Genomic DNA, 24,404 nt, shown 5'->3' with positions numbered 1-24,404 from the left:
GTGCTGTTGTTGTTCCATTTAAACATTAATTGCCTTAAGCTTTGTCACCTAAGGCCTGTATGCCTGTAATATTTTCATGATAGTTCTTCTGCCTCCACTTGGCCATCAGATTATGTTTCTGAAATCTTAACTGATGCAGTCATTTGCCTGTGCCAAAACTGCCCGTGAACCCCCACTGTCATCTCTGTGCTAAGGTGCAAACTCGGTAGCCTGATAAGCCAGCTCTTCCACCATCGAGCCCAGCATCTTTTTTCCTGAACTGGCCTCTTCATGAAGAGCTCACCCTCAGAGACCCCTAATCTGAAAACCTGTGACTGGTTCTCTCTCCTGCCCCAGTCACACCTGAAATTCAGTTCTACAACTCCAACTGCCTGATGGGCATGATATCCCACAGGCACTTCAAACTCAACATTTACCCTGTAAGCATCAAATGGGATGTCTGAAAAAAAAACCTCTGTAACTACAGAACACTATATAAATGTGCAGTAATATTATTATTATTAGACTCCAAAATACTCGAGGGTAGGAGCTATGTCTTAAAATTGTGTGTTTCCCCCAGAAGGCACTATGCCTTACAGACAATAGGGATTCAATGAACATTTGTTAAAGGCACATGCGAAATGTTATTAAACCTCTCTAAGCCCCAGTTTTCTTATCTGTATTATAGGGACAGCAGTAGCTATCTGATAAAATTGTTGGAGGATAAATCAGATACGCTGAGGGCTCAGTACAGTGCCTGGCCCATAGTAAGCATTTCAATAACATTAGCTTCTACAATAATTAAAATAATTAACTTTGTACTTCCCTACCTCTATGGTTTTGCATACACTATTCCTCACCTCTAACAATCTGAATTTTTTTTTTTCCTGAGGGAGATTTGCCCTGAGCTATCATCTCTTCCCAATTTTCCTCTTTTTGCTTGAGGAAGATTCACCTTCAGCTAACATCTATGCCAATCTTCCTCTATTTTGTATGTGGGTTGCTGCCATAGCCTGGTCGCTGACAAGTGGTGTAGGTCCATGGCTAGGAACTGAACCTGGGCCACCACAGCCGAGTGCACTGAACTTAAACCACTACGCACGCAACAGGGCTGGCCTTGAAATTTTTTTGTTTGAAGAACTTTTTTTCCCCTAAGATTGGCACCTTAGCTAACAACTGTTGCCAATCTTCTTTTTTTTTTTTCTGCTTTTTCTCCCCAAATCCCCCCAGTACAGAGTTGTATATTGTAGTTGTTGTCCTTCTAGTTGTGGCATGTGGGACGCCACCTCAGCATGGCCTGACGAGCAGTGCTGTGTCCACGCTCAGGATCCGAACCAGCAAAACACTGGGTGCTGAAGCAGAGCACGCAAACTTAACCACTCGGCCTCAGGGCCGGCCCCCCTGAAAATTTTTTTAAAGGCCAGAGTAACTGCCATTTTTTACAAGAAACCTTAATCTTTCCAGCCCCATAATGATCCACTTTTCCTCTGGAATTTTGTAATCCTTACTGTCTAATGCTTATTCTTAAATTCCCCTCCCCACCTTTTAAAGCATACATACAAAAGATTTGATCACACTTTATTTGCCTAAGTATTTGAAAAAAAATTAAACTCTGGGATAAGTCTTTACAAGTACATAAAGATAAGAATGAAAATCTAAAACCCATAGGAAAGAGCTATTTCTGCTTTGTTAAAACATCTGCTAAAAATAAAAACCAAACTAAGTTAAAGAGAAATAAATTATAAAGGGAAAGAGTCTTAAAAATGAGTCTTCCCAGAGTCAATATTATTAGCTCCCTCAGAAATAAGGAGTGCAGGGAAAATGATTTGGCTTCCAAGGCACTTGGGTCTCTTATGACTGTGAAGTAGTCTGGACAGATGTACTAAGGTTTCCCCAAAATATGTTAACTAAAAACCAAACAACTATTCACCTACACTTTAACTCTCTCACTTCAGAGTTACAGCTTAAAAATTTGGTGTTAGATATATAGAAAAGAAGTGCTCTTACTGGATCGATGCCAAAAGGGTATGGTCCACCAAAAACTCCAGGGACAGCTGGGTTCAGCTGGAGAACAGGGTTCCCCCGAAGTGTCTCCTCCCTACCATGTTAGGAGAAAAGTTGCATTTATTTTTTTTCAAGAGAGGGAAATTTCTAGGATCCAGAAACTGATGCCAAAAGGAACTACTACAGCTATCTTGTCTCTTCAATAAAAGAAAAGGGACTGGCATCTGAGAATGAGAAGGGATTGGAGATAACAAAAAAGAAAAATTAAACACACATACGCAACCAAGTAGGGAATTTGGGGAATCTGCTTTTAATTTACAAAAAGAATCAACGTGCCTAATTTATAGTCTCAGTTCCTTGATACTGCGGAACAAAACATACAGAACTTCCCAGGCTGGAGTATAAATAAGAGGGGATACTACATTCTTCTAAAACAGAGACACTGTCAACCCCTTCCTAAAGAAGTGTTGCTTTACCTCTTGTCCAGAAAATCAGAGCTTAACATGAAAGTACTAAGCTTTGACTTATACCTTCTTTGCAACTTACGTCCAATTATATAGAGTGAACATCGGCCGCACACTCCAGGATGACCCGAAGACATTAAGAGACTTGGAAAAGCAATCATTGTAGATCAGGCCAGTGTAGATAGAGAACACACCCATCAATAGAATTATGTATCGGCCGCTGAACACAGTGCTAAACATCTGGGAGCCAGAAGAAAGAAGTCAATGACATGAACTCACTACAGCCCACATTGTGACAATATTATTTAGAATACAGCAGACCCTTTCTCTCATAATTTATCCTATCCTGGGTCAGAGAGCTTGAAATAAAGACCAAAATACAACTTTAACAAGAAATTCACTTTCACAGCGTGTGGCCTCTTTAGTTTTAAAATGAACATAACTTCACTACTCTCTAAATAGTCTCTATACCTTCTCTATAGATTCATGGATAAAAGACTTCCAGATCATAATTTTCATAATGAATGCTTGAGAAATTATAAAGTTTCAGTCCATAACTTATTCAGATGTAACTTAAACATTACCTCATTCTCATTCTTTTGGGAGAGGATCCGGCTCTCCCTTAACACCATCCATACAGCAAAAAGAGTCATCAAAATGCCATGGCCAAAGTCCCCAAACATCACAGCAAACAGGAAAGGGAAAGTGATGATGGTGTACGGAGCTATAAAAAAAAACAAAGAAAGAAAAAGACAAGGTACAGAAAACTGCAGCAACCCCCCACAGATCATATTCCCCTCCATACTCTAAGATCAATATAAGGTGACCTATTCCCAAGCTGGTGTTCAGACGGACCCCCGAGAAAATCTTCCACTGCAGGATCTGCATACCCCCACGAAGCAGCTCTGACGGCATTTGAGCTACTGCTGGCATTTCAAACAAAGAACACAGGAAATGAAAGTCCTGTCTCGAGCCTTGGCAACAGCGTGGTTGGTTCTTCCTCTTTTCTAACCCCCAGGACACTGCTCTGGGGCAGGCCAGCTTTCTTCTCCTGTGCAGCAACCAGCTGAATAAAGCTACTGGTTAAGTGGGAGAAAGCCCAGAACCAAGAGCAAAGCAGGTCCCCCAGGAGGCCCAGCTGAAAATGAATTCCCAGACTCTTGATTTAATGATTAACTCTCCAAACAGAGGAAAAATCTGCCTTGTGCCTAAAACAGTCAACAACTGCTATATTTTCTCTGTACAAACTGGAACAGGGAAGCCACCTTAAAATATCAGATATCTTGGAAAAAACTTTCTGCTTAAAGCAGTTCCTGCAAACAGCGTGCTAGAGAAGGCCAAGTGTTTCCTAGCAGTGAGGGTGCACAGAAGAATCCAATGTACTGAGGTCACTCCTATAAAATTCCTATAAATCCTCCTCTTACAGGAGTGCCACTCAAAGAGAAATCTCAACTCTCCATGTCCAAACAGGCACCTCTTACAGGGACTACACTGGAGCTGAGGTCTTCACAACATCTTTAATTTTAATCCAGTTGTTCAATAGGATTTAAAGTAAGGCATTAAAAGAAACAACAAACAACAAAACCTCTAGAGGGAAAGATTCAAGCTTTTGTACCTGGATTTATCTCTCGGTAAGTTCCAATTCCATAAGCATCTACTATGTTCTGAAAGCCATAAGTGAACTTGTTCGTTTTGTTATAGGTTGGGGGAGTCTGGTTTGTCTGCATCCTGTTCAAAATGGAGGGCACGGTGGAGCCACTGTGTTCCTGGGAAACATTAAGCACATATATCAAAATTAGTTTATCCTCCTAACTGTGGCGGTCATTACACAAGTGTATATATTTATCAAAACTCATCAAACTGTACACATAAAATACGTGTATTTCATTTTATGTAAATTATATCTTAGTCTTTCCCAGTCTTTAGGGAAACTGCAACTAGGTACAAAATTTACAATGAAAGATTTAAATGCAGTCTTAGGAAGAATTTCCTTACTATGAAAAAAATTTGATTCTAAAATGTTTAACCAAAGAAAACGTGGTACTTCCTTTTCGGGAGACATCCTTACTTGCTGTTCTATAAATATCCTTGTTCACTCTTTCTCTTATGGGAGAAGCGAAGCTATTCTCTGACTCTGCTCCTTCGCCACCTACACTTAACTCCCTAAACTTCTGCAGTCTAGCTGAGCACGCTTATTGAAAGGGGTTGGCTCATCACCAGATCCAAAGGTCTGTTCTCCTATATACAAGCCCCAACACTGGAAATCTTCCTCTTCTTTGGTGAAAATCTGTCTTCCTTAGGAGTTCCCCTCCTGCTCACTAACTACTCCTTTTCTGGCTCTTCCTCCTCTGCCTATAACACTGTAGGGCTCCCAAGGTTCTATCTTTAGCCTCCTTACTTTCTCTCTTGGAGGTCTCACTCCCTCCCACTCTCATGAACCCCCCTTCTTTCATTTTGCCCTTTCTATTGAGAACCCGTCCCATTATCTTCTTGATAATACCATGTGGATTTCTTTTCTTTTCTTTTCTTTTTTTCCTGAGGAAGATTAGCCCTGAGCTAACTACTGCCAATCCTCCTCTTTTTCCTGAGGAAGACTGGCCCTGAGCTAACATCCGTGCCCATCTTCCTCTACTTTATACGTGGGACGCCTACCACAGCATGGCTTTTTGCCAAGCGGTGCCATGTCCACACCCAGGATCCAAACCAGCAAACCCTGGGCCGCCAAGAAGCAGAAAGTGCGAACTTCATCACTGTGCCACCGGGCCGGCCCCTACCATGTGAATTTCAATCCATCCCTTCAATGTGATTGAACCGAACTTACCATCTTTCCCCTCTCAATAAGTTTCTCTTGCTTAACTTTCACTTCCATTAATGGAACCATTATTCTACCAGCACCTCAGCTTTGATGCCTCAGAAACATTTTAAATTTTTCTCCTTGTATTTCTCCTGCAGGTTGCTAGAAACCAGGTATACCTATTGATACTTCCTTCAGAATATCTCACAAATTCATCACTATTTTTTTCCCCATTGTCAGGTCTTACCCTAGGGTCCTTATCGCTTACTACTCTACGTTTACAATAACCTCCTAAGTGAACCCCCACCTATTGACTCTCTAATCCCCAACCCAACCTAGACACTATCAATGGATGATCCCTCTAAAACTCCGCTTTGATCATGTCCTTTCACTGCTAAGTAACTTCAACGCCTCTCTACCTCCTCTAGAATAAAATTTAGACTTCTAACCTGGTACTTAAAACCCCTTCATAGTTAGCTTCCAATCTACCTGATCCAGGTTTACCTCCTACTCTTTCGGCTCACCCATTAAAATTCCTGTTCTTGCCCGAACATGCACAGTTGCCCTGTACTTCCTGCCTTTGTCCATATTGCTTTCTTCTTGTCATTGCCAATGGACATTTTACTCGTTCTTCAAAGCCCTAATTAAACGTCACCTTCTTCTTGAAGCTTTTTCTGATCATCTTAGTTGGAAAAGCTAGCACCCTCCCTCCACACACATACACCACTCTTAGCAAAGACTGTCTTGTAACTGCATGTCCGCCTCTGCAAGTAAATCGTAGGACACTTGAAGGCATATTTTTTTACATCTCTGTATCTCTTGGTGCCTAGATCAGTGCCCTGCACAGAGCAGCTCTAACTATTGAACAGGACTGCTAGTGTTACATTACAAAAGTAGTCTAAGGGACAGAGAGTGGATCAGGAAACTGATGTTCTGGTTGTGAGCTACCCTGAAGATTTACGGGTATATGATGATGAAGTCATTTAAACTTTTTTTAACTGCAGTTTCCATATCTGGAAAAGAAGGATATAAGAAATGTAATGTCAGGATACAAGATGAGTACAAGATGAGCATATTTCTGAAAGTAAAAATGCCATACAAATGTAACTGGTTAATGTTACTCTTGATGGGAACTTCTCTTCTTGGCCATACGCTGCACTGCTGGCTGTGGGGGACTCACCGTGCCCCTTCTGAGTGCAAACTGGATGGAGTCGAGGTCAGTGACGGGGCACCAGACCTCCGCAATCAGACACTTCTGGGTAACATCTATATTGCAGAGGTTCAGAGTATGATAGATGGCCTTCATCTTCCGTACTTTGATGAACCAGACACGGATGTTCTTAGCAGCTGCCTGCAGAACCCTCTGGCGGTGATCTTCTGTTTGATTCAGAACCTTTTGGGAGATAAAGAACAAGGGAGGAATCCTTCTAACATTAGTCTTAGATCTCAGGACATGAATGGCAAAGAGGCACGTCTTTCTGAAAAGGGTTGCCAGTGATCTGTTTTCTGTTTTTTAATTCCTCTGGCTAGAATGGGCTTTTTCTTTTTCTTTGTCTTTTTTTTTTTCCAAATTACAAGAAATTAGAGTTCTAGCTATTAACATTCATCTTCATTTAGCTTCAAGGTGAAGAGAAACCTGAGAAAACGGTTTTTAGCTTTTCTCTCTATATTTATTATCACCAAATCCATGGCACAACAATGTAGGTCATTGGCTTTTACTTGGATCATTAAAGAGTGATGACTTTCCACATGGAGCCTGTAACTCAGACTTGAAGAAGTCAGCCCAGAACTGACCGGCCCAGGAACTGACAAAGTAATAAATCCATACGTAAGAACAGAAGCTGCAGAATCCCCTGACCATTAGCCAGCATCAGAGACCGGTGGGAAAGAGGCAGTGCTGAACACCATCGTCTGCCGATAGGAAGAAAGACTCCGTGCCCGGGAACAGGAGAGAGGAGACACTGCGGGGTCAGGAGGACCCATGGCCTCTAGAGGAGATGTAGACTGCCACATAGACTGTCATCACGGAGAGGACAGGGCTTTCTCTTTCTGTCAGGTTTCTTAAATGGAAAAAGTTTCAGTGCTGACCCTTTGGAAAGCAGTACAGATTTCCTGCAGAGGAACCACACTGCCAAGACTAGAGTGGGAGGAAAGGGCAGGGACATTTTACATTCTACTGCCTTATTTATCGTTAAATATTAAAGATTTCAATAGCAGGAGAGGGGCTAAGCCAACACTGGGCAAGCAACCCACCAATCACACTTCTGCATGAGAATCTATCTTAAATCTCCACATTTCTTTGAAGAGGAAAAAGCTATGTGCTAATCATTTTAGCTTAAGTCTTCATCACAGCTGGCTCTTCAAGTCAGTACAGAAAAAAAGCAGCAGCTACTCCCTGAAAAACTGTCTTGGGCAGTAGAAGGTGACTTCCATAGCGGGAAAAAAATGCCACGGCCTGCTATGGAAACTCTTCTATCACTTGAGAATAAAGGAACAAAGCTACTTTCTCTCCTTCTGGCTGACAATTTTACAATTACTATTAAAACTTCTGGAAAGATGCTAAATAAACTTGCAAGCAACATTCTATTTGCTTTTCTCTTTCCCTGTCTCCCAGCCCCACATCTTACTCCTTGGTATTCAATTCCTTTTTAAAGTTTCAGTGCACACAGCTAGGTGTTTTAAAAGTCAAATTCTGGTCATTTATAACGACGACTGCATATGCTCTTTAAAATCTACCCATAGCCTGGGAAGGGATAAGAAAGCCCTAGAAGCCAGAATGTACTAACATGGCCTATCACCCACCAGCAGTTCTAAAAATCTCTCTTCCCTTGGTTAAACAGATAAATGTATCTAAGGGAGTTGGCAATAGGTCAAGCCGGTGGGTCACATACAATAGAGGTTCGAGGGAAAGATGAGAAAGGGAGTTGAAATGGGAGTTACAACCTATCTCTGACAATTCTGCCACTCCTGGAAAGAACTGCCTTTGGGATTAAATATGTTTATTTTTGTTTCAAGGGGGCAATCATCACATTCTTTCAACAGGGATCAAAGCTCCAACTGGCCACCCTTTTCCTTCCATGTACACATATATCATGATTCCCTCCTTAGAACCCTGTGACAACCATGGTGCGTGCAAGCCACACACACTGCGATCTGGTAAAAATCGCACGAAATCTCTTCTTGGGTACGAGAGTTACACCAGGGCTCTTTGGCTAACCTGTGTGGTTAAGATCCAAGGTGACCAGAAGAATACACACCAAGCTGTTAGGAGTGGCTGCCTCCGGAGGGGGAGAGTCTGTGTGAGGGGGCAGAATTGACTTTATATGTACTTCTGTATTACTTGATTTTTTTTTGAACTAATCATATTTTTTTAAATTATAAAGTACATCTCAGGCGCCAGGCCCGTGGCTGAGTGGTTAAGTTCGTGCGCTCCATTTCAGTGGCCCAGGGTTTCACCAGTTTGGATCCTGGGCGTGGACATGGCACTGCTCATCAGGCCATGCTGAGGCGGCGTCCCACATGCCACAACCAGAGGCACTCGCAATTAGAATATACAGCTATGTACTGGGGGGCTTTGGGGAAAAGAAGAAGAAGATTGGCAACAGATGTTAGCTCAGGTGACAATCTTTAAAAAAAAAGAAGGAAAAAAAGAATATCTCAGATTCACCAGGAGGGGAATTGTATACTGTCAACAATGATTTCAGAGGCATAGAATTTCTGTCTCATTTGAGGATGATTAATGCTTTTTTTTTTTTTTGCTGAGAATGCTTTGCCCTGAGCTAACATCCGGTGCCAATCTTCCTCTTTCTGTACGTGAGCCACCACCAGATCATGGCCACTGACAGATGAATGGTCTAGGTCTGCACCCAGGAACCGAACCCAGGCCACTGAAACAGAGCACACTGAACTTAACCACTAGGCTACCAGGGCTGGCCCTGATTAATGCCTTTTTTTTTTTTTGAGGAAGATTAGCCCTGAGCTAACATCTACTGCCAAGCCTTCTTTCTGCTGAGGAAGACCAGCCCTGAGCCAACATCCGTGCCCATCCTCCTCCACTCCATACGTGGGACGCCTACCAAAGCATGGCTTGCCAAGTGGTGCCATGTCCGCACCCGGAATCTGAACCAGTGAACCCCAGGCCACCGAAGTGGAGCGTGCGCACCCAACCACTGCACAACCAGGCCAGCCCTGATTAATGCTATTTTTAACAGTCATTCCCTGAAACTTTTCCCCAGCTCCCAGATAGACATATTACCCATGGATATTTCTTTTCTTGGTACCCTGGGCTGCTACAGGTGCCTAATAGACTAAGCGATAGTGTTTCAAGGAAGGGGAACAGTCTTCTGTTGTAGCATTTCACAACAACAAATTCCCTCCAGCCCTCTGTACCATTTGGAGATCGTCAATCCTGGTATTAACTCCAGAAGCCATTTCCTTCCTCTCCTGTGGCGTCTCAGGACAGGGATACAGTGAGGCTCGGAACCTGGAATGTACAGACACAGCCTGAGAAACACTGAAATTTCTTAACCTATGCCATTTAAATAATCTCATAAAGTAATCCTAATTTACTAGAAGAACCAAAACAGGATTAGTTCAGACTGATGCACTAATCAATAATCATTATTTATGGGAAGTGGCCTACAGACAGAACAGCAAAATTCGAACTATGCTGACATTCTCTGAAACTACCGAATTCCCTTAGATTAAAAAAAAAAAGCCAGTATTACAAGTTATATCATAAATTATTGGAGACAAATGGCACGGAAAAAAGATCTTATGGGCAGAATTTCAGCAAAGCTTAAGAGAACAGTGCCTATCGCACACTGCTGGGTGTGCAGACCCACTGTCCCAGAACAACATAGTATTTATAAACCATGAGTCCTAATTACTTTTTTCCAAGGAAAGGAAACTGTGGTTTTGATGGTACTTTTAAAAAATGAACTTAGGCTATTTCTAATTGTTTAAAATAGCTCTAACATTATTAAAAGATCTATTCACTGTGTCCAGGTAGAAGAAAAGGGTTTGTGTTTCACTATTCTGTTAGGTACGTGGCTGTGCCCTCAGGGCAGGCACGCTTCTCTTACCCTTCACAGATTTTCTTGACTCTGTTTTTCAGCTGATCACCTTGGAAGAAAATGATGAACACAGATTTGTGCACGTAGTCACCCTAGGCCCCAAACCAAAAACCGAGAGTTCAGGCTTCTAATGTGGAAAAAACTTGTATTTTTTTTTCCTTTGTTTTTGAGGACAATTAGCCATGAGCTAACATCTGCTGCCAATCCTCTTCTTTTTGCTGAGGAAGACTGGCCCTGAGCTAACATCGGTGCCCATCTTCCTCCACTTTATATGTGGGACGCCTGCCACAGCACGGCTTGCCAAGCAGTGTCATGTCTGCACCCGGGATCTGAACCGGTGAACCCCAGGCTGCAGAGAAGTGGAATGTTCGAACTTAACCACTGCGCCACTGGGCCAGCCCCCGAAAACCTCTTAAATAACTTAACTTTCTTGGTGATACACAAACAACAGAAATCCTTTAAGGATATGGCAACCCTGTACTTTAACCACTATCCTCAAACCATTTCTTAAGCTCCACTACAACATTTGCCCTGTGATCTCTAATTCACAAAAATCTTCCTGTATTTGTTTTTAAACTCAATGAGGAGCTTGAGATGGATGCTAAGATGATTCTCCTCTTAGCACAACTTGGCCCTATTTACCAATTCAACATCAAATCTTATGTTGCCTGAATGACAAAAGTATAGAGGACAGAAAGGAGAAGGAAGCCATTCCTGCCTGTCGCATGCTTAGAAATTCCCAGATAAAGGGGACTGAATAACTACAAGGAACTGAGTAGCTGGGAAGAATGCTGACGCAGAATCATGATTCACGCTAATTTAGACTTTAGGCGACAGGAGGAAGGCAATTTCGAATACCAAGTTTACACCTGAAGTCTGGTGCAAGGACTAGATGGAAAGATCAGAAAAATAAGCTACACTGGGTGTTAATCAGGATTGTCTCTAGTTGCCTTATTTTCTCATACTACTATAGAGCATTTATAATAAGATGTCACAAACAAACTTTAGAGGGATAAAAGGGATAAAGAATAAAGAAAATAAGGCTGAAGAGTCTTAAATTCCTAAATTGTCTAGGAATAAACTAGAGCACATTCTTTGGGCAGCTGTTCTGCTGTAGCTCTCAAGACTCCCTCTTTCCTTGATTTGTTGATAAAATAATGTTTCTGTTGCCCAGAAACTCGGCTGAATATTCCTGAGAACAGTTTCACATGAGGTGTGACTGCAGACTGCAATGTCTCTACACCCAAGGACAGCTTTCAGTAAGGCTGAAAAAGTGCTCCTCCGGTGAGGGGGCTCACTGTAACCCAAGTGTTTCCACACTCCTGCTCAGGACTGAGAATAAAAACCATACAGACACATCATTTTTAGCTGCATGACCCACCCACTCTGAGAAGTCTCACAATTCAATCTTCCTTCTTAGGTAGAGCAAAGAATACTAATTTAAGAAATCCAAGAGATAATCTGAAACAGAAAAAGCCAACTCTAGGCTTCTAAATAATACTAATATAAAAAAAGTGAAGTAGGGGCCGGCCTGGTGGCACGGCGGTTAAGCTCATGTGTTCCACTTTGGCGGCCCAGGGTTCACCGGTTGGATCCTGGACGCGGACCTATGCACCACTTATCAAGCCATGCCGTGGCAGTCGTCCCACATATAAAAAATGGAGGAAGATGGGTACGAATATCAGCTCAGGGCCAATCTTCCTCAGCAAAAAGAGGAGGATTGGCAGCAGATGTTAGCTCAGGGCTAATTGTCCTTAAAAAGGAAAAAAAAAGTGAAGTAAATTTTTTGCAGAACATTTAATCTTCTTTGCTTGTGATTCCTGAAATCAGGACTCACCATACTTAACGTAGGTTTATGTTAAGAACTCTGTCCCTTTACGTCAAATGCCAAGATTTTAAGCCATTCCTTTTTTCTAAAGCATCAGGTGGGGAAGATCATCTTATCTTGCACAATGTATATTTTTAAACTAAGTCTCTAAATTTCCCAATAAACAAGTAGACAAAAAGCCTTAAGAACTAAAATTTCATCAACTTATAAAGATCACAGTTTAGGAAATCTCTCCTTTCTTTTTTTTTAAAAAAGATTGGCACCTGAGTTAACATCTGTTGCCAATCTTCTTTTTTTTCCTTTTCCCCAAAGCCCCCCAGTACATAGCTGTATATTCTAGTTGTAGGTCCTTCTGGCTCTGCTGTGTGGGACGCCGCCTCAGCGTGACTCCATGAGTGGTGCTAGGTCTGCACCCAGGATCTGAACCTGCGAAGCTCTGGGCCGCCTAAGCGGAGTGTACGAACTTAACCACTCTGCCACAGGGTTGGCTCCCTCTCCTCTTTTTGCACATGGATATTATCAAACTTGGAACCAGATGTCTTGCTTTAAATTAACTTTCATAGAAAGCTAATTTTCTTTTGGTCCCAGATAAGTAACAGAAAACACATAAAGCTAAAAATAAGCTTCCAAATAAAAGTTAAAATAACTGGAAAAAACATATTTCCAATCAAAATAATACCTAATGAGTAAGACTTGAAAACGTATATGTCACATATACATCATATGTACACATATGACAGAAGTTAAGAGGGAAAGAACAATCCTTCAAATTCACAGGTCAAAGCAGGGGTAAACACAACGGCTCCTCTGTGGGAGGGTCAGATTCAGGTGGCACCATGTTGTGTTACTGCTTTGAGCTCCCTTTACAAGACCTACTCCATGGGACGCAATTTCCTTGTCTTACAGTCACAGGATCCTCCAGGGGGTTCTCGATTTCAGCCTGTCGCAGGAATACATTCCCCCGGCACACCCGCCAAAGCATGCGCTCAAAAGTAGGGATGCGCTCCCGGTTAATCACACCAGCCACGAAGCTGTGGGGAGAAGAGCCAGATAGGGAACTCTATTCCATGCCATGGGATGGAAGGCTTTAAGACAAAGAAGGCAAGTGAGAGGAGGGGGGCAAAGATGACAAATGTGAGGCTATGCATTGTTATGGCAAAAGGGCTGTCAAGTCTTATTCCTGAACCCAGCAGAGGGTTGACAGAACAACTCAGGAACTGAATCCAAAGTGACTTAGGAACACCTCTCAACAGGCTAAGAAGAGAGTGTATCCTGGGAGCAAGTGAATGCTCAGCCTCACTGCTCTTTTGAACAGCAAAAATGAGCATGACCACACTGTGTACAGGGGATAGAAGTGGTACTTACCCAAGTCTTAAAGGTGTGCCTCTTCCCATCTCACTTGGCTCCAAGAGGGACGAGGACTCTTCCAACAGGTCTGGATCCGCCATCTGCTGATGATGCAATTCAGCCTGAATTCACAAATCAATTAATATCTAATGAAAATAGTTAGTGGCATGCAGGGAACGAGGAACCAGGAGATAAGTTCAGAAAATAAAGATGAAAAAAGAAAAAAAACACCAAAAGAGAAGACATACCCACAATAGAAAGATAAGAATGGAGAAGAAAACAAAGGAAAGAAACAAGAGGTAAAGAAAGCAGAACAGCCCCAGTAAAGCATCTGGGGAAATGGTTTTAGAAATAAGGAATAAGGAATAAAGAAAAAACTTTAAATGCTGGTGATATATATAAATCTGTTACTTGGTGGAAGCCATTTTGCCTCATAGGTTTCCCTGAATGAGCCATCAAAGTACCAGGAACTACTTCTGCATGTGGATGAGCTGAAGTGTTCCTTCCTTCCGAGCAAAAACAAGGCAGCTCTGCAAATACTCTCAACATCAAATTTCTAGGTGGCTACAAACTAGAATTTTCCCTGTGTGAGAATGTGAAAGATGGAGACTCTCTTTCCAAGGAAGAAAGGAAGGCCCCATCACCATCTTAAACACACTGTGATCTGGAGAAAGACCAAAGGGGCATCTCCAGACACCTAGGTTTTTGACGCTCTTAAAAATTCAGAACGTGACAAGTTTCAGCATGGCCACTATACAAAATGCTCTAAATCATGAGATTTAAAGAGTATTTCTTTCTCCAAAAGGATAAGAAACACAATAGCAGGCCTGGGCCTCCACTGCATCCGTAAAGGCAAGAAAAAGTGAAAACGTATCTAAGAACGTTAAAATGTTCATGTAGGCTTTACAGTTTAAGGATTCTCGAGAACACAGCTTAAGGCAACAATCTAAAACAAGTTAAGTGAAGAAAAGTAACAGATAATAAGCCAATATAGAGCTCACGGGCTGGTTTGTTTAGATTTAAAATGATTTCCACCATGACAGTTTATACAATGAAATGAAGGAGAGGGGCTTTCTCAGATGTAGGTCTCTATTTCTAGTCTCCCTCTAAGCTACACATCTGACCACCTTTTATTTTCAGCAGAAAGGAAACAAAACAGAGGCCAACTGACTTCTCGACTGCCTGATCTAGCCAACTGTAATACCCAACGCACTCCTTGTTTGACCAAAGACTAGAAGTAAGCCAGAACAATCTTCCTTTTCAAAAGCAAAACTATACAAAAAGTTAGGACAATTTTTTTCTATCACTTTCACTCCAAATTCCCATTTGATTCTACTCCTGTCAACCCTGCTATCAAAAAGTGCCATATTGGGAAACTCACTTGATAAAATCATTAATGTAACGGTAGAAGAGGGAGGAAAAAACTGAGTATAAACCAGAGGTAGGGGTCAGCCCGGTGGCTCAGCAGTTAAGTTCGGATGTTCTGCTTTGCTGGCCCAGGGTTCACTGGTTCGGATCCTGGGCAGGGACCTACATACCGCTAATCAAGCCATGCTGTGGCAGGCATCCCACATATAAAAAACAGAGGAAGATGGGCATGGATATTAGCTCAGGGCCAATTTTCCTCAGCAAAAAGAGGAGGATTGGCAGCAACTGTTAGCTCAGGGTTAATCTTCCTCAATAAGTAAATCAACCAACCAACCAAACAGATGGTAAGTCTGAAAGCCTAAAAAAGTGAAAAGCAATTGTTTCGGGAAGCAAATTCTAGAAGCAGACTCAACATTGATTTAAAAAAAAACAAAAAAGGGAAGGGCAGGCACTGAATACACCAGAAACGCAGAAAAATACTATCATGAGATTTGGAAAAGTTGAAGAAGAGATAATGGGGCCACAGGTTACCACTGGCTGTCATATGGAAGTTTAGGGGGCTCTTTTTGTTTCTACTTAAAATCGAATCATCTGACCGCAAGCCACAGGCAACTAGTTTTGAGGATGCAGACGACTACAGCATTTCAACTTGCTCTTGGGATATCCCTTGGCACAAATCACTGAAACCGACTGCTACTCACAAGACCCCCGCCTCCTTCTGTGCACAGCTCACAAGACCTGGATTAAGTAAACCCTGAAGATCAGACTCAGTGCAAAACAGATGTGCTCTAAAGGGGACAACTGATGGAACAGCAACTAGCACTTGGCAACTAGACTACTCCAAAGACTGTATCTGGGACTCTCTGGGTATAAAAAAACCAACAGAATTAAAGTTAAATAGAAATAAATTGCAATAATATTCTAATTACTAATTTCACTACCTCATACTTAAGAACCCTAAATCTTAGAGAAAAAGTTAAACAATTTTTTTTTTTTTTAAAGATTTTATTTTTTCCTTTTTCTCCCCAAAGCCCCCCGGTACATAGTTGTATATTCTTTGTTGTGGGTTCTTCTAGTTGTGGTATGTGGGACGCTGCCTCAGCGTGGTTCGACGAGCAGTGTCATGTCCGCGCCCAGGATTCGAACCAACGAAACACTGGGCCGCCTGCAGCGGAGCGCGCAAACTTAACCACTCGGCCACGGGGCCAGCCCCAAGTTAAACAATTTTTAAATAAAATAATTGTGCCTGATGGGAAACTCAGATGACCAGAGCCACTAACTGAGGGCCTTTAAAGCAATCTCTAAAAGCACGTCATCGAGTATCTAAATCCTAATCTGGGTCCTCTAATAACAATAACAACACTGCCACTGTTCCTCTAATTACCTGCTATGCCCTTTGGCTTACCCCTTCCCCCATCAGAATACTGAAACCATGCCTTGAAAAAGGAAGTCGCAGAACTTCAGTAGCTCTATGTCCACACTTACGCAGAGGCAGCACATCCAGTTCAAGCTACGTTAATTACCAAGAACAAACACTTGTACTTCCACCTACTTTAGACAGAAATTACATTTCATCACCTACGGTATTCACCCAAGCCTGGAAGGAGATGGCAGATGGGAAAGAAAAGTAAAGAAAGCAGATGGGTGGAAAACTCAGAGGGAAAGTAAGGCAAGAATCTGCATGCCATTAACCATTACTTTTCCAGTCTTCTTTACGTTCTCATATGCTATGGTGCTTATGGTAAAAGATGCAGAGAAATCTCTCCAGCTCTTACAGTTCTTCATAAGCAAGAAGACTGAGAAAAGGATAATCATTAACAAGTCATTTGAAATGCTCTGGATAAGAATTGGCTAAGTCGAATCTGTAATCATCTTAAATCATAAGAATATTCAACATATGTTTACTTTTCCCCTTCTACACACCCTGCCAATCATAACCCATATGCCTAAAGATGGAAAGAATCATTTTCTGATTTAGCCTTTTCCTGCTAAGTCATTATTAGAAATTAGTGATCATATTCACCAAATCATATAAAAAAGAAGGATTTAAAATTGGTAGTGTTTTAGGCCATTTGCAAATATCATAATTTCAGGCATGGAAGAAAATCTCATGAAAAACCTAAGTTCCTGAGATTTGAGAGTCCAGGTTTCCTTATCTTTTGCATTATTTAACACTCGCACTTGCACATGCAGACATGCTGCTCTGTGAGGCTTTGTCTCCTGTTCAGCAAAAGCAGGGCAAGACACGGACTCTTGCCAGTGAGAGTGAAGAGAAGAGGAAAGCAAGGCAGTGTGGCTCTTGCCAGAAGACTTTCTGCACTGTGGTGAGGGTGCTAGGAATGAGAGGGGCTGATGACAAAAGCAGCAGCAGAACCTCTCACAGCCTGACCTCTAGTCCAAAAGTACTTCTGGAGATTAAAAAGCAAAAGTTTTGCATGAGTAGGAGGGGCAAACAACCCACCAGGGCAGGGCACAGAAGGTCATGGAGACGTAAAGCCTACCTTATCAGGATGGGCATTTCATGTTTAGACTTAAAAATCACAAAGAAAATTCCTAAATCCAAAACTTACGATTTTAAAACCTTACATCATCTTTCCAAGTGGTTCCCCTTGTTTTTACTATTTTTTTAATTCTAAAATTAACTATTTAAATAACTATTTCCCTGAAGGGAGACCATTTGTTAGTCTTTATTCAGAATTTCTCCCAGAATGAACTAGATACAAAGCCAGTCCAATCCTTAAACTCAGTTGGTTATGAAAGACATTTTCATATACGTCAGCAACATCCCAGCCGTAAACTAAAGGCTATATCAAAAGGGAAAAAAGCGGGAGAAAGCAAAAGAATTTAGTCCCACATGATGTTAAAAAAAGTAGCTAAGCTTTGATCTTGAGGCCAGGTTTACACCGGATTGTGGGCAGCAGCTTGGACACATTTAGAAAGGCACCCATCTGTGAGCACAAGAAGGCACTGTGTGCGGGGATATTTCCTGATATGACTAAGTGATATATTCCCTGAACATGGGGACCACGTCTTACTCATCTTATGCCTCACAAAGAGTAGGTGTTCATCAAATGCTCAGTGAATTAAGGAATATAAATACAATAATGTTTAGGCAGTGAGCATACTCGAATTCCAGATTATTTGTTCCTTAAGACCATATGGCATAAGTGGTCATGCCTGTTGCAAAAGGCCTGAAACACTTCGAAAGAGTTAATCACACTGTCCCACACCCTCTAATGTGACTTTGGGGGCTGGTCAAATAAGTTACCATCAGTCTCAAAATTCAAAACTCAGTGAGCAAGCTGAATATTCACACCAAACCTCTCTTGATACTTAGCCAGATTCTGATTCTTAAGAGGACCAGGCAATTAAATTCATAGGAGCTTCTCCCCTTTCCCTCTCCCCAGCAGATCTTTTTAATTATCACGGCTTCTCTGAGTCAAATCCTTAGTTACTGAGGAATGTAGCACATCTTCAGCTGTCTCTAGCCCGGTGTTTCTCAAACCAGGGTGCCTCAGAATCACCTTGTAAAAACAGATTGCTGGGGCCCACTCTCAGAGTTTCTGATATAAAAAGTGTGGGGTGGGGACCGATAATTTGCATTCTGACAAGTTCCCAGGTGAGGCTAATGCTGCTGGTTGGCAAACCCCTGCTCCAGTCTAGAGTACTATGGAGAGCTGTTCTTTCCTCAAAAGACAGAAATTAAAAGTAGAACTGAGAACATATGAGACGCTAACTAAATAGGGCCTTCTATTTTTTTAAAAGCTTTGCCACAATTTTTTTGTCAAGCAAAGGAAATAAAGAACTTTATGAAAAGGCACACCGAACAGTGACTGGAACAATCTTTGGTGTGCCTGATGTTGCTAATCTGGCGGCAAAGACATTTGTAAAAAAGAGAGTTATCCATATTCTAGGCTATCAGAAAAAGCACATCCAGGCCAAAATGGTGAGTAAGACTCCTCCCCAGGTTTAATCAGGAGAAAGAAGCCTTCTAAAAGCCTTGTTCCAAATCCTTTCCATGGGGTCACCTCAGCAAGCTGTCACTGGCAGCTTAGTCACCTACATTTTCAACCCAAGGGCTTATTAACATTTTTCCCGATAAGGTAATGCAGTTGTGTTTATGTGAAAATCCAAGAATTCCTACCAATATTTCCATACAACATAAGGAAAACCTCTTTAAAAATTAAAGTGTGACATGTGCTATCCGAAGTAGTTAAAAATGTGCTCAAAGGTTGATAAGCAAACAGAAAATAAAAATTTAAATTTGATGACAAAAGGTTTGGAGAGTTAGCCTTTGTTATAATTTCATGTATAACCAAATGTTTCTTGTTGCTTCAACTTTAACCTTAAGTATTTACTTACCTTAAAATACAATGTAAAAATTTTAACTATGTTTATACAACTCCTTTAGGATTCCTTTTCCCATCTTGAGATGAAAAATTGCAGAAAATGCAAAAATATACAAAACCATGGCTGGCTGTGTACTGCATGAAAAATGGAACATAATCTGATATTTGTTCAACTAAAACAGGGTGCAAAAATGGTATTGCTTTCAAACTAGCAAATTAAAATAATTATTGGAAGAAAAATATGGCCCACTTGTGCGGGTATCACACCAGCTGCTCAAATACTAAAAGAAACAATAGTCTGACCTCATCGAAAAACTGCTGAGTTTTGCGAAGTATAAATTTTAATTCCGTCAGTTCCAGGAAGTTCCTCTTCAGAGCTTCCTGGTTTGTGTTGATTTCCTTCAGTTCATTTTCAATCTTCTCAAAATTGGCCTACAGAAAAAATCAAACTATTAACTCAAACTAAGCTCAGTATGCTTGCTCTGAAAGACAGATTAATTCATTCATCCCACAGAATTCTTTCCACCCTGATGGCTCAAAGATATCTTATATCTACCCAGAAAGGACTGCATTTTTAACAGGGCTATTTTCTCTATCAAAATTTTTGCTTAAAATGCTCTTTCTTTGCCTTTATATTTTATTACACACTTGGTAAAATTTCTCAGGGGACTTCGGATGGATAAAATAATTATTGAAAAGTCTACTGGCTATTCATTTAGTCTATGAGATTAATAAAAACTAGATAAATTGACATTAATTCAATAAGGTTCCAATAAACCAATAAAAGTTTATTTAGCGGCATGTGGTACTGTTCAAGGTACTGTTCTATACCATAAAAAAGAGAATTAATTTTAATCCCATCCACAAGAAACTTGTAATCGACAGACAATGCCTACAAGGCCAGTAAGAACTCCTCTCCTCTCCATGTACTCGGGAAGCGATTGTTGTGCTTAGGCAGAGAGGAACTTAACCGACTTCCTCAGAAGAGTTGCTTACCTCTAAGTCAATGCCTACAAGGACACTAAGAGTTCCTCTACTCTCCATGCACTCGGGAAGCGATTGTTGCGCTTAGGCAGAGAGAGACTTAACCGACTTCCTCAGAAGATTACTTACCTCTAAGTCAATCATGTCCCGAGGGAAGGGCACCTCTGGGTTCTCGCCAGTGTCCATAATTGGAATATTAGCTTTTCTTATCTCTTTCTCAACAAATCCTAAAATAACAGAATCAAAACATTTATGGATAGCATATGCCTGGAATTACCAATATTTGAGGAAATAATAATAGGACCTAAAACGTGCCTAAAAAGGGCTCCATTCTAAGAAAGATACTTTCACGTAAAAGAAGCAGAATATGTAAATCCTTTTTTCTTCACATTCCCTTTCCTCCTACCCCACACTCTCTAAAGCACAGCTACCCTAAAAAGGGTTACCATCTCACTGCTGTCTTCTTTCCCTCTTCTGACCTTAAAACTGGTCCTTATCTACGTTCAGTTCTCCACTTGTGTGACTACTACCCCAAAGTACGCTGGTTCTGGTGACAGACCTGGTTGGCACAGTAGAGCTACAGAAGAACACAATTCCATTTGAGACTTGGCACACTAACAAGATAACTTCAGATCAAAAGGATCATTAAATTTAAAAACAATCAGGTCAGTTTTAAGTGAAACAAAACAAAACAAAAACCAAAAAGCAAGACACAGAATAAGGCCCCAAAACACCAGAAGAGAAAAGTGTTTCAGGTGACAATCACTGACTTTTTTTAGGACAGGAACCAAATTCACCTATCAGCTAAAGGAAAGCTGGCATGGTATAGTAGCAAGATCACGGGTTTTAGAGCCAGACGGAAGAACCTGGATTCAAATACTGATTCCATCACGACCACTTATGTTCTTGGGCAAGTCACTTAACCTCTCTGATCTTTGGTTTCCTCATTTATTAAATGAGGTAACACCCATCTTAAAGGAATGTTGTGGGGAATGAATGAAATAAACATATGGTCACCCTAACTCTCAATAGAACCTTAGTAAACGTTAGTTTCTTCCTGCATAAATAGCTCAAATTAAAAGGTGACTATGCTGACATCTAAAATTGATGGTGGTTTGGGTCCTATCTCTCAGAATTCCATAATGTAGTACTGCTATAAAACCCTTCCCACAAAAAAATAACTAGTGTTTTCAGCTTGCAGCCCTGTCATCTCAAACAAGGTTTCCAGTAAGCACCACCTAGCCTAAACACCATTGTAACATCATGATTATAAGATTTTTTTCTCCTGTAGAATTTTCTTTCTTTATTAAGAGGACCAGTGTCTCTAATTTAAGACAAATGACTCATTATAGGAACATCATACAGAATCAAAATGCACATACGAAGCTTTCGATCCATTTCTTCACATCTTCTAACTTCATTCACAAATTTCCGCTGGAAAACATTCACGTCTGGATTTAACTGCAAAATAAGAACAGAATATCAAACATTCGAATATTGCATCCATTTCCTTTGTTTCACAAGCAACATATCCTGCAAAGTGAAAACCCAATTTTGTGTCAATGTAAGACGTAACAACAATAAAAAGTGTCTACTGATCCTCACAATTTGCATTGGGGCCAGTCACACCAACTAAAGATAAAAACCCCTCCCTTACTGCTGCAACATATTAGTGGAATGGGGGCAAATCAGACAAAGCACTGTGGTGTAAAATGTTCTTCCCAGGCCAAACGTCTCAGTGAGCTTCCCCCATCAAAAATTTGGGTGACGGATATAACAGAAGTTCTGCCTGGTTTTCCTTCTTTCCTTCTTCCCAATCAGAAGAGACAGAAGGCAAACTTATCTTGTTCTTCTGTCCCAGAGTCTTCACCTTTTAGGGGACAGCTTGGTTTATTCATTCACACATCATGAGTAATTTTCAAAGCAATGTGACAGATATTCTGGGAAATAGAAACAAGAATAAAACAAGTTCCTACTCATTAAGGAGCTTGCAATCTAGCAGAGAAGAAAGATGAACACAACCAATAAGATAGCATGTGATAAATTCCATAAAAGTAACATAACAAAAGAAAGTTACTCATAGGGGCCAGGCCCATGGCTGAGTGGTTAAGTTCGCATGCTCCGCTGCAGTGGCCCAGAGTTTTGCCAGTTGGAATCCTGGGCACGGACATGGCACTGCTCATCAGGCCATGCTGAGGGGGCATCCCATATGCCACAACTAGAAGGACCCACAACTAAGAATATACAACTATGTACTAGGGGGCTTTGGGGAGAAAAAAGGAAAAAAAATAAAATAAAATCTTAAAGAAAGTTACTCACTCAATACTTATGTGCTAGACACTGTATTAGGCACTACTATAAATACAAAGAATAAGATATGTCCTAGATTTGAAGAGCTACCAGTCTCAGAAGAGACAGACACAAACCAATAAATACAATTTGTTGTGATAAAAGCTATTAAAAAGTAAGTAAAGTATTGTTGGCAGTTTCTTACACAGTTAAACATACACCTAATGACTAAGCATTCCACTACTAGGTACTTGCTTAAGAGAGATGAAAACATGCCCACAGAGACTGGTATGAAATGTTTATAGCAGCCTTATTCATAATAGCCCCAAACTGGCAATGATCCAAATGTCCATCAACAGGAGAATGGATAAGGACATTGTAGTATATTCATACAATGGAATACTTCTCAGCAATGAAAAAGAATCAACTACAGATTCATGTAAAACCAGATAAATCCCAAAAACATTAGGTTGAGTGAAAAAAAGTCAGACGTAAGAGTTTATAATGTATGATTCCATTTCCATAAAGTTCAAGAACAGGCAAAAGAAATCTATGATACTAGAAATAAAAACAGTGATTACCTTCAGCGGGTGGGGAGTGACCAAAAGTGGGCACAAGGTAACTTTCTGGGCTGATGGAAGTATTCTATATCTTGATTGGGGTTATGGCTACAAAGGTATATAAATACCAAAATTATCAAACTGTACCCTTAAGGTCTATGCATTTCACTGAATAAAAATTTTACCTCCATAAAAAAGAACTGGGTGAAAAAAAACCCAAACAAACATACACAGAAGGAGTAACTAATTCTATCTTGGAGATAAAGAGAAAAAAGATGTACAAAGGTAACACCTGAGCTGCGACTGTGGGGATAAGGCCGAGTTCACCCAGCAGACGTAGGAAGAATGAAAGCGGTAAGATCATGGCGAGCGACTCAGGAACAGAAATAAACCACATACTCAGAAAAGGGGAGAAATTTACTATAGCTGAAGAGAAAGGGTATATAAAGAACAGGAAGTAGAAGACTTTGTCCTATGGGCAATAGGGAAGCAAATGATCTGAATTTTTTTTATACTTTTTCTTTTTAAAGATTGGCACCTGAGCTAACAACTGTTGCCAATCTTTTTATTTTTCTGCTTCTTCTCCCCAAAGCCACCCAGTACATAGTTGTATATTTCAGGTGTGGGTCCTTCTAGTTGTGGCATGTGGGACGCCGCTTCAGCATGGCCTGATGAGCGGTGCCATGTCCGTGCCCAGGATCTGAACCAGGGAAACCCTGGGCCACGGAAGCGGAGCGTGAGAACTTAACCACTCGGCCACAGGGCCGGTCCCTTTTTTATACTTTAAAGATTTACTGTTTTTAAGAATAATATTGTGTGTAAAGAATGACTGTAAGAGGGAGAAACTGCTGACAGAGAAACTAGTGAGGAAATTGTTGGTATAATAATATTAGAGGGAATCTAAGGCAGAATGCATTACTAGAAATTAAGAGAATCACTACATAATAAGAACAATTCCCAGGAAGATGTGACAATTCTAAACTTGTGGGTCCATAATAAAATGTTTGTTGTTGGTTTTCTTTTCCACTGAACAGGCAGCATCTCGGCCTCTCATTCAGAAATTTCCACTTCAATAAACACAACACTCTGAAGTGAAAGTAGTTACAAGACTTCGGCTAACTTTATTGGTTTCATAATCCGGAGGCAAGGTTCAACTGAAGCCGCCCCACAGCCTGTTTCAGGAAAGGCGACTTGAAATATTCCAGCAAGGCATCTTCGAAATATTTCAAACAAAAATTAACAGAACTACAAGGATAAACAGACAAATCTGTCTACTTAGTGGGAAAAGTTAATATAACTTTTAAATTACTGACACATAAATCTACCAAATATCAATAAGGATAGAGAAAATTTGAACATAATT

At 40.9% G+C, this 24,404-nt stretch overlaps 1 protein-coding gene across 11 annotated transcripts in view; it reads right to left on the bottom strand.

Annotated features, from left to right (window-relative positions):
- ATP6V0A1 (ATPase H+ transporting V0 subunit a1) overlaps positions 1–24,404 on the bottom strand; it is a 53,290-nt gene that overhangs the window by 20,846 nt on the left and 8,040 nt on the right. For 7 of the 11 annotated variants that reach the window (XR_011493847.1, XR_001396851.3, XM_014833607.3 and 4 more), the window contains 12 exons: positions 21,575–21,653; positions 20,322–20,419; positions 19,512–19,640; positions 13,510–13,613; positions 13,049–13,175; positions 10,326–10,408; positions 9,631–9,724; positions 6,422–6,634; positions 4,063–4,213; positions 3,032–3,171; positions 2,530–2,687; positions 1,987–2,077 (listed from right to left, as the gene is read on the bottom strand). Coding sequence is in view for 9 of the 11 variants with exons in the window: in XM_014833607.3 (XP_014689093.1) it covers positions 1,987–2,077; positions 2,530–2,687; positions 3,032–3,171; positions 4,063–4,213; positions 6,422–6,634; positions 9,631–9,724; positions 10,326–10,408; positions 13,049–13,175; positions 13,510–13,613; positions 19,512–19,640; positions 20,322–20,419; positions 21,575–21,653 (1,467 nt within the window). In the remaining 2 variants the exon portion in view is untranslated. The remainder of the gene's footprint in view (positions 1–1,986; positions 2,078–2,529; positions 2,688–3,031; positions 3,172–4,062; positions 4,214–6,421; positions 6,635–9,630; positions 9,725–10,325; positions 10,409–13,048; positions 13,176–13,509; positions 13,614–19,511; positions 19,641–20,321; positions 20,420–21,574; positions 21,654–24,404) is intronic. The other 4 variants (XM_070483282.1, XM_070483283.1, XM_014833609.3 and 1 more) reach the window with 1 other exon arrangement.

Source organism: Equus asinus, chromosome 13 (genome assembly GCF_041296235.1).
Source record: "Equus asinus isolate D_3611 breed Donkey chromosome 13, EquAss-T2T_v2, whole genome shotgun sequence".
In the NCBI taxonomy this organism is placed as follows: domain Eukaryota; kingdom Metazoa; phylum Chordata; class Mammalia; order Perissodactyla; family Equidae; genus Equus; species Equus asinus.
Note: the sequence above shows the minus strand (reverse complement) of the source record. Positions and strands in the feature narration are given on the sequence as shown.